Here is a 10,943-nt window from a genome sequence, read left to right as displayed (position 1 = left end):
CGCTGAGCCTGCGCGTCCGGAGCCCGTGCTCCGCAACGGGAGAGGCCCGCGTAGAAAACAAAAAAACAAAAAAAACAGTTGATATACAGAAGCAAAGGAAGCTATGAGCAGCAGAAGGATAATCTACTTTTTTCATGAATGAGTCAAGTCCACTCAAAAGGCCCAGTACCAATATGAACACTTGAAAACATTAGTTTTTCTTTGCTAGTTAGATGTTTATCAAAGAGATATATTGAGAGGAATATATTAACTCTATGCATATAAATATTAAAACTTTATTAATAGTATCCTATGAAAGGCATCACATATACCATATAAATATTAAAGAAATACCAAAAAACAATTATTAACATATGCATAAAATGCTATGTAATCTTAAAATGAATATGGATGCATGAATGCAGATGTTCAGAAAGACTTGGTAAGTGTGATCAGCATTCTTCCAACCGTCATTTGTTCTTTCTGTTGTAACTGTGGATTACAAAATTAATAAATAAAAAAAATATTAGTCTTCTATCCTGTGCCTAACAGTGGGATAAACACTAGGGGAGGGAAGTCTACAAAATATATAATCCATGGTCTCTTCCTTCAAAAAATTTGTAATCTAGTCAGTGAGGCAGAGCTGACACATCAAGCAATATAAATATTAAATGAATCAAAATAAAAAGCCAGGGGAAAGAGAGGAAGAAGTCTTCCTTATGGTGGTAAAAAAGCAGCTTAGATACGATGAGGAAGGCCAGTGAGTTTTAGGTGGGAGAAAGCAGTGGATAACTTGTGTTTAATAATAATGAAGAGAGTGGATAATTTGTGTTTAATGACAATATCTATTCTGAATGGACAAAAAACTTTTTTATTTACAGGATAGTGAGACAAAATCTGGAATAGGTAGACAGATAACAGACAAATTTAAGCCAAGTGGATGAGGCTAAATTAACATGGGGAAAAAATGTATCCATTAAGTTAAAAAGCTTTTCTATAAAGCAAGAGAAATATGTAAATTTGCTTGACTCTAATATAATGAATGTAACTAAGTAGGCCAGTCATGTCAAAAAAGGTCATATCTTATACATGTTATATATAGCTCTGATTCTCCATCTCCGTCTTTTATGTCTACACATATACACACATATACATAAAATGTTTTACTTGACTTATGCCTGGTATATGACTATATTAATAATATATGTAGTATATCTGAGTTATAGCTGAACTCTGTGATATCTATTTATCCTCCTTATCTACCTATCTAATGTCTACAACATCTGGTTTGCCAGAGCTTGTATTAGTTCATGCTTATTTTTTGGTATATCATGTTCCAACATATTGTGCTTTTTAAAAATTGAAATGTTTTAAAATAAAACTATAATATTTATCCACCAAAATGACAAACCCAATTTTCTGTCTATATATATATATTTTAAATAAATAAAATTTTTTTTAGCATTCTCCTTTCATTTCTATTAGCATCCCAGTTTGGTTGGCATATGATTGTTGTAATCTAAACATGAAGGATTGATAGTCTGAAGGAAACAGGTTAGACTGAAAATGGAGAAGATGAGAATGGACATTTCATCAGAAGAAGCAATAGAATTTAATGACTGACTAGAACAGAAGTGATCAAAAGAGATTACCAAATGCTCAAGCTGAAATAAATGGAAAACTGGTGGCAGAATTCTGAAAATTTGGAAAGCTGGAAATAATGAAAACTATAAAGAAAATTTTTACAAATAAAATTCTTTTGGTTTCAAAGCCCCATGATACTTCTGCATGCCAATATTCTCAGTTTGTTTCTAGGAAACACATTTGAACTGTTTAAGTTCCCACATATGTATTTAGTTCTATTGTGAATTCTCTTTTAAAGGTTAATTGTAATTTTTTTACTGTATATGTACTGAAGCACTTATTTGAATAATTAGAGATTTTATAAGTGGTTGAAATACCACCTTTTCCTGCAAATGGGAATTTACAAAGAGTTGTTTTACAGATGAGAAACTAAGACCTGGGAACTAAGGCTTGTATTGCTCTGAATTACATGGGTAATAATGATAAATCATACTTATGTAGCACTCAATAGGTTATCAGGTACTGTCCTAAGCAAGTTATGTATATTGACTGATTTCACCTCACAATAAAACCTATGAGGTAAGTACTATATTATTAACATCCTCATTTTGCAGTGGGAAAAAATAAGGTTCTGAGAGGTTAAGAATTATCTTAAGGTTGCACAGCTAGTAAGTGAAAGAAATGGGATCTGAGACCAAGTCTTCAGGCTCAGAGTCATTTCTCTTATCCACTATATTTTAGTGCCAATCCCAGCAGGAAAGTCAAGAAGAACCAGTTGTGACAGTCTTTCATTCTGAAGATCTTACACAGAACTGCATACATTTAGAGATATTGTGTTAGAATTATTTCTCTCCCACATGTACTGAGCACATATTTATTGTAACTATGCAGAGATCCTCACAATTCAGGACAAAAAATCAAAATCAAATAATTTGCTCTCACTTTTGCACAGGGCCATGCTTACAAAACATTTATAAAAAATCTCTTTAGGGCTTCCCTGGTGGCACAGTGGTTGAGAGTCCGCTTGCCAATGCAGGGGACACGGGTTCGTGCTCCGGTCCGGGAGGATCCCACGTGCCGCGGAGCGGCTGGGCCCATGAGCCATGGCTGCTGGGCCTGCGTGTCCAGAGCCTGTGCTCCACAACGGGAGAGGCCACAACAGTGAGAGGCCCGCGTACCGCAAAAACAAAACAAAAACCTCTTTAAGGAAGAGCAAGTTTCAATATTTGAGGTCCCCTATGTAGCCTATTAATATTGAAATATGGAAATGAAAGGAGAAAATTAAACCTCAGTTGTGCTTAATAAGCATTCAAATATCTTGAGTCAAGAGGGTTCACTGGAAAATATATATTCTCATGCTAATTTGCAATATTATGGTTGAGAATAAATAGCAATTAAAAAAAATTACCAAACCATTTTCCAGTAACATTGAACAAAATTTCTAAAATGTTTTTCTATTATCATCAGAAAGAGAAACATTAAAATTATATTTATAAATATTTCACTTAATAACAATAACACAATCTAGCTATATTTTTGGAATATTCAAATACCTGAGGATTGTCTTTAATGAAAAGAATTTTAAGTGAATGCTATTCTATTTGTATTGCAGGGCATATTCTTATTCCTGTACACTGAATCAAAACCTTAAAGGGTTTACATCTTTTCAAAAGAACCTAATATCCACGGAGAACCTTACACATTTGCTAAAACGTTGAACAAGTTTTTACATAAACATAGAACTGTATTTTCTTAAATTATTATAAAATGTATTTATATAATTGCAAGCAGTGACAGATGTAATACTTCACTGCTCTAATTATAAAATCTAAAGACTGAAGGCATTTTGAATATACTAACTCCCTCTGAAATTTTGCATGCCCTTTATGACACTGCAAGTACTATTGGAACACTATTTGAATGCCTGCAACTTGGGGAATTTAGTCACTGAAGCACTCATTCATTTTTGAAGACCTCACATTAAAAATAAACACTTTACAGAAAGAAATTTGTACTTTAGATTTCATTCATTAATTCTGATTCTTAGGCTGGGTTGAGGGAGATAAGGAACCGGGGGGATATGGACAGGGAAGACTGAAATGGAGAAGATTGAGTGAGGCATGTACAGAATTTAATTTTCCTTTCACATGACAGTGTTTCAAGTACTGAGAGTATATATAATGTTCTCTCTTAGATCTCACATCTCCTTACACTTTCCAGTCCTAAGTCTCAGTCCAGTGACTTCTAAGGTATGGCATTCAGGGCTGAAGCAAGTCCACAGACATCATCAGGTCAATGTAGGACTATATTCCTCATTCTAGATAAATCACAGACAACATTTGCAGTCCTTTAAATCCATCTGGGCAGAAGTTTTGCTTGCTTGTTTGTTTTTTGTAAAGAAAGATGCTCAAAGACATTCTGGTTCTGAACCCCGTCCAATTCTGACACGTGGCTGGGGTAGAGAACCTGTGCCCCAGACACTATGTCTCTTTTTACCCTAAGGCTGAAATTTTAATAGCCGCAGAACTCTCAACACATGCCACCTTTACGTTTAACACTTATACGGACTGCTTCTAAGCAAAATCTCCAATTTCTGAATAAGCACTTGTGACTTTTTAAATTTAGAAAGAATTACATTCATCCCATTAACTTTCAACTTTTTAGGTTGTTTCTGTCTAGATATTTGTGGTGTCTGGTTATGTTTTCCAGTATTTCCATTATTTTCCCAGCTCTGCATTTTTGTGAGCATATTTCCTGTATGTTTGTTTAAATTTGACAAATATGTTGACAGGACAGAGTCCAGAAAAGTGTTCTGCATACATCCAAAAGAAAATTCTCTCAGAGTGACATAGCCTTACGGATGGTTAGTCACCGAATTCCTAATCTGTCCTGTGACTAACACCAGAGAACTTCTCCAATGCTATGCTCAATTTAAGAACACTTTAGGGGGGGACCTTGAAGATGGCGGAAGAGTAAGACGCAGAGATCGCCTTCCTCCCCACGGATACACCAGAAATACATCTACACGTGGAACAACTCCTACAGAACACCTACTGAAGGCTGGCAGAAGACCTCAGACCTCCCAAAAGGCAAGAAACTCCCCACGTACCTGGGTAGGGCAAAAGAAAAAAAGAAAAAACAGAGACAAAAGAATAAGGACGGAACCTGCACCAGTGGGAGGGAGCTGTGAAGGAGGAAAAGTTTCCACACACTAGGAAGCCCCTCCGCGGGCGGAGACTGCGGGAGGCGGAGGGGGGAGCTTCGGGACCGCGGAGGAGTGCACAGCGACGGGTGCGGAGGGCAAAGCGGGGAGATTCCCGCACAGAGGATCGGTGCCGACCGGCACTCACCAGCCCGAGAGGCTTGTCTGCTCACCCGCCGGGGCGGGCGGGGCTGCGAGCTGAGGCTCGGGTTTCGGTTTTGGACAGAGCGCAGGGAGAGGACTGGGGTTGGCGGCTTGAACATAGCCTGAAGGGGTTAGTGCACCACGACTAGCCGGGAGGGAGTTCGGGGAAAAGCCTGCACCTGCCGAAGAGGCAAGAGACTTTTTCTTCCTTCTTTGTTTCCTGGTGCGCGAGGAGAGGGGTTTAAGAGCGCTGCTTAAAGGAACTCCAGAGACGGGCGCGAGCCGGGGCTAAAAGCGCGAACCCCAGAGACGGGCGGGAGACGCTAAGGCTGCTGCTGCCGCCACCAAGGGGCCTGTGTGCGAGCACAGGTCACTCTCCACACCCCTCTTCCGCGGAGCCTGTGCAGCCCGCCACTGCCAGGTTCCCGGGAACCAGGGACAACTTCCCCGGGAGAACGCACGGCGGGCCTCAGGCTGGTGCAACGTCACGCCGCCTCTGACGCCGCAGGCCCGCCCCGCACGCAGTGCCCCTCCTTCCCGCCCCCCCCACCCCCGGCCTGAGTGAGCCAGAGCCCCCGAATCAGCGGCTCCTTTAACCCTGTCCTGTCTGAGCAAAAAACAGACGCCCTCCAGCGACCTACACGCAGAGGCAGGGCCAAATCCAAAGCTGAGCTCCTGTGAGCTGTGAGAACAAAGAAGAGAAAGGGAAATCTCTCCCAGCAGCCTCAGAAGCAGCGGATTAAAGCTCCACAATCAACTTGATATACCCTGCATCTGTGGAATACCTGAATAGACAAGGAATGATCCCAAATTGAAGAGGTGGAATTTAGGAGCGAGATCTATGATTTTTTTCCCTTTTCCTCTTTTTGTGAATGGGTACGTGTATGCTTCTGTGTGAGATCTTGCCTGTATACTCTTGCTTCCAACATTTGTCCTAGGGCTCTATCTGTCCATGGTTTTTAAAAAAAATTTTTTTTTCTCAATAATTAATTTTAATTGTAATAACTTTATTATACTTTACCTTCGTTCTTTCTTTCTTTCCTTCCTTCCTTCCTTCCCTACTTTAGACAACGAATCACCCCAAATTGAGGAGGTGGTCTCTGAGAGCAAGATTTATGATTTTTCCCCCTTTACCTCTTTTTGTGAAGGTGTATGTGTATGCTTCTGTGTAAGATTTTCTCTGTATAGCTTTGCTTCCAACATTTGTCCTAAGGTTCTATCCGTCCCTTTTTTTTTTTTCTAAATATTTTTTAATTCAATAACTATATTATACTTTATTTTATTTTTACTGTATCTTCTTTCTGTCTTTTTTCCTTCTTTCCCTCCTTCCTTCCTTCCTCTCTCCCTCCCTCCCTCCCTCCTTTCTTTCCTTCTTTGCTTCTTCCTTCCTTCCTTCCTTTCCTCCTTTCCTTCTTTCTTTCCTCATACTTCTACTAATTCTCTCTACTTTTTCTCCCTTTTATTCTGAGCCATGTGGATGAAAGGCTCTTGGTGCTCCAGCCAGGAGTCAGGGCTCTGCCTCTGAGGTAGGAGAGCCAACTTCAGGACACTGGTCAACAAGAGACCTCCCAGCTCCACATAATATTAAACGGCGGAAATCTCCCAGAGACCTCCATCATAACACCAGCACCCAGCTTCACTCAACGACCAGCAAGCCACAGTGCTAGACAACCTATGCCAAACAACTAGCAAAACAGGAACACAACCCCACCCATTAGCAGAGAGGCGGCCTAAAATCATAATAAGGCCACAGACACCCCAAAACACACCACCAGACGTGAACCTGCCCACTAGAGAGACAAGATCCAGCCTCATCCACCACAACACAGGCACTAGTCCCCTCCACCAGGAAGCCTACACAACCCACTGAAACAACCTTAGCCACTGGAGACAGACATCAAAAACAACGGGAACTACGAACGTGCAGCCTGCAAAAAGGAGACCCCAAACACAGTAATATAAGCAAAATGAGAAGACAGAAAAACACACAGCAGATGAAGGAGCAAGATAAAAATGCACCAGACCTAACAAATGAAGAGGAAATAGGCAGTCTACCTGAAAAATAATTCAGAATAATGATAGTACGGATGATCCGAAATCTTGGAAGTAGAATGGACAAAATGCAAGAAACAGTTAACAAGGACCTAGAAGAAATAAAGATAAAACAAGCAATGATGAACAACGCAATAAATGAAATTAAAAGTACTCTAGATGGGATCAATAACAGAATAACTGAGGCAGAAGAACGGATAAGTGACCTGGAAGATAAAATAGTGGAAATAACTACTGCAGAGCAGAATAAAGAAAAAAGAATGAAAAGAACTGAGGACAGTCTCAGAGACCTCTGGGACAACATTAAACGCACCAACATTCGAATTATAGGGGTTCCAGAAGAAGAAGAGAAAAAGAAAGGGACTGAGAAAATATTTGAAGAGATTATAGTTGAAAACTTCCCTAATATGGGAAAGGAAATAATTAATCAAGTCCAGGAAGCACAGAGAGTCCCATACAGGATAAATACAAGGAGAAATACGCCAAGACACGTATTAATCAAACTGTCAAAAATTAAATACAAAGAAAGCATATTAAAAGCAGCAAGGGAAAAACAACAAATAACACACAAGGGAATCCCCATAAGGTTAACAGCTGATCTCTCAGCAGAAACCCTACAAGCCAGAAGGGAGTGGCAGGACATACTGAAAGTGATGAAGGAGAAAAACCTGCAACCAAGACTACTCTACCCAGCAAGGATCTCATTCAGATTTGATGGAGAAATTAAAACCTTTACAGACAAGCAAAAGCTGAGAGAGTTCAGCACCACCAAACCAGCTTTACAACAAATGCTAAAGGAACTTCTCTAGACAAGGAACACAAGAGATGGAAAAGACCTATAATAACGAACCCAAAACAATATAGAAAATGGGAATAGGAACATACATATCGATAATTACCTTAAATGTAAATGGACTAAATGCTCCCACCAAAAGACACAGATTGGCTGAATGGATACAAAAACAAGACCCTTATATATGCTGTCTACAAGAGACCCACTTCAGACCTAGAGACACATACAGACTGAAAGTAAGGGGATGGAAAAAGATATTCCATGCAAATGGAAACCAAAAGAAAGCTGGAGTAGCAATTCTCATATCAGACAAAATAGACTTTAAAATAAGGACGATTAGAAGAGACAAAGAAGGACACTACATAATGATCAAGGGATCGATCCAAGAAGAAGATATAACAATTGTAAATATTTATGCACCCAACATAGGAGCACCTCAATACATAAGGCAAATACTAACAGCCATAAAAGGGGAGATCGACAGTAACACATTCATAGTAGGGGACTTTAACACCCCACTTTCACCCATGGACAGATCATCCAAAATGAAAATAAATAAGGAAACACAAGCTTTAAATGATACATTAAACAAGATGGACTTAATTGATATTTATAGGACACTCCATCCAAAAACAACAGAATACACATTTTTCTCAAGTGCTCATGGAACATTCTCCAGGATCATATCTTGGGTCACAAATCAAGCCTTGGTAAATTTAAGAAAATTGAAATTGTATCAAGTATCTTTTCTCACCACAACGCCATGAGACTAGATATCAATTACAGGAAAAGATCTGTAAAAAATACAAACACATGGAGGCTAAACAATACACTACTTAATAATGAAGTGATCACTGAAGAAATCAAAGAGGAAATAAAAAAATACCTAGAAACAAATGACAATGGAGACACAACGACCCAAAACCTATGGGATGCAGCAAAAGCAGTTCTAAGGGGGAAGTTTATAGCAATACAAGCCCACCTTAAGAAGCAGGAAACATCTTGAATAAACAACCTAACCTTGCACCTCAAGCAATTAGAGAAAGAAGAACAAAAAAACCCCAAAGCTAGCAGAAGGAAAGAAATCATAAAAATCAGATCAGAAATAAATGAAAAAGAAATGAAGGAAACGATAGCAAAGATCAATAAAACTAAAAGCTGGTTCTTTGAGAAGATAAACAAAATAGATAAACCACTAGCCAGACTCATCAAGAAAAAAAGGGAGAAGACTCAAATCAATAGAAATAGAAATGAAAAAGGAGAAGTAACAACTGACACTGCAGAAATAAAAAAAATCATGAGAGATTACTACAAGCAACTCTATGCCAATAAAATGGACAATCTGGAAGAAATGGACAAATTCTTAGAAATGCACAACCTGCCAAGACTGAATCAGGAAGAAACAGAAAATATGAACAGACCAATCACAAGCACTGAAATTGAAACTGTGATTAAAAATCTTCCAACAAACAAAAGCCCAGGACCAGATGGCTTCACAGGTGAATTCTATCAAACGTTTAGAGAAGAGCTAACACCTATCCTTCTCAAACTCTTCCAAAATATAGCAGAGGGAGGAACACTCCCAAATTCCTTCTACGAGGCCACCATCACCTTGATACCAAAACCAGACAAGGATGTCACAAAGAAAGAAAACTACAGGCCAATATCACTGATGAACATAGATGCAAAAATCCTCAACAAAATACTAGCAAACAGAATCCAACAGCACATTAAAAGGATCATACACCATGATCAAGTGGGGTTTATTCCAGGAATGCAAGGATTCTTCAATATACGCAAATCTATCAATGTGATACACCATATTAACAAATTGAAGGAGAAAAACCATATGATCATCTCAATAGATGCAGAGAAAGCTTTCGACAAAATTCAACACCCATTTATGATAAAAACCCTGCAGAAAGTAGGCATAGAGGGAACTTTCCTCAACATAATAAAGGCCATATATGACAAGCCCACAGCAAACATCATCCTCAATGGTGAAAAACTGAAAGCATTTCCACTAAGATCAGGAACAAGACAAGGTTGCCCACTCTCACCACTCTTATTCAACATAGTTTTGGAAGTTTTAGCCACAGCAATCAGAGAAGAAAAGGAAATAAAAGGAATCCAAATCGGAAAAGAAGAAGTAAAGCTGTCACTGTTTGCAGATGACATGATACTATACATAGAGAATCCTAAAGATGCTACCAGAAAACTACTAGAGCTAATCAATGAATTTGGTAAAGTAGCAGGATACAAAGTTAATGCACAGAAATCTCTGGCATTCCTATATACTAATGATGAAAAATCTGAAAGTGAAATCAAGAAAACACTCCCATTTACCATTGCAACAAAAAGAATAAAATATCTAGGAATAAACCTACCTAAGGAGACGAAAGACCTGTATGCAGAAAATTATAAGACACTGATGAAAGAAATTAAAGATGATACAAATAGATGGAGAGATATACCATGTTCTTGGATGGGAAGAATCAACATTGTGAAAATGACTCTACTACCCAAAGCAATCTACAGATTCAATGCAATCCCTATCAAACTACCACTGGCATTTTTCACAGAACTAGAACAAAAAATTTTGCAATTTGTATGGAAACACAAAAGACCCCAAATAGCCAAAGCAATCTTGAGAACGAAAAAAGGAGCTGGAGGAATCAGGCTCCCTGACTTCAGACTATACTACAAAGCTACAGTAATCCAGACAGTATGGTACTGGCACAAAAACAGAAAGATAGATCAATGGAACAGGATAGAAAGCCCAGAGATAAACCCACGCACATACGGACACCTTATCTTTGATAAAGGTGGCAGGAATGTACAGTGGAGAAAGGACAGCCTCTTCAATAAATGGTGCTGGGAAAACTGGACAGGTACATGTAAAAGTATGAGATTAGATCACTCCCTAACACCATACACAAAAATAAGCTCAAAATGGATTAAAGACCTAAATGTAAGGCCAGAAACTATCAAACTCTTAGAGGAAAACATAGGCAGAACACTCTATGACATAAATCACAGCAAGATCCTTTCTGACCCACCTCCTAGAGTAATGGAAATAAAAACAAAAATAAACAAATGGGACCTAATGAAACTTCAAAGCTTTTGCACAGCAAAGGAAACCATAATCAAGACCAAAAGACAACCCTCAGAATGGGAGAAAATATTTGC

The 10,943-nt window shown here is 38.9% G+C and overlaps 1 protein-coding gene across 4 annotated transcripts in view; it reads right to left on the bottom strand.

The window, feature by feature from the left end:
• Positions 1 to 10,943, bottom strand: part of TFPI (tissue factor pathway inhibitor) — an 81,434-nt gene that overhangs the window by 10,817 nt on the left and 59,674 nt on the right. Inside the window, exon 8 of one of the 4 annotated variants that reach the window (XM_029224412.1) lies at positions 347 to 471. The exons of the other annotated variants lie outside the window; for them this stretch is intronic. Coding sequence (XP_029080245.1) covers positions 347 to 471 — 125 coding nt within the window. Of the gene's footprint in view, positions 1 to 346; positions 472 to 10,943 lie in introns of those variants that run through there. 4 annotated transcript variants of the gene reach the window in all.

The sequence above is a fragment of the Monodon monoceros genome, unplaced genomic scaffold, assembly GCF_005190385.1.
Source record: "Monodon monoceros isolate NGI ecotype Baffin Bay Population unplaced genomic scaffold, NGI_Narwhal_1 Super_Scaffold_16, whole genome shotgun sequence".
Lineage (NCBI taxonomy): Eukaryota > Metazoa > Chordata > Mammalia > Artiodactyla > Monodontidae > Monodon > Monodon monoceros.
This window is presented reverse-complemented; position numbering and strand designations above follow the sequence as displayed.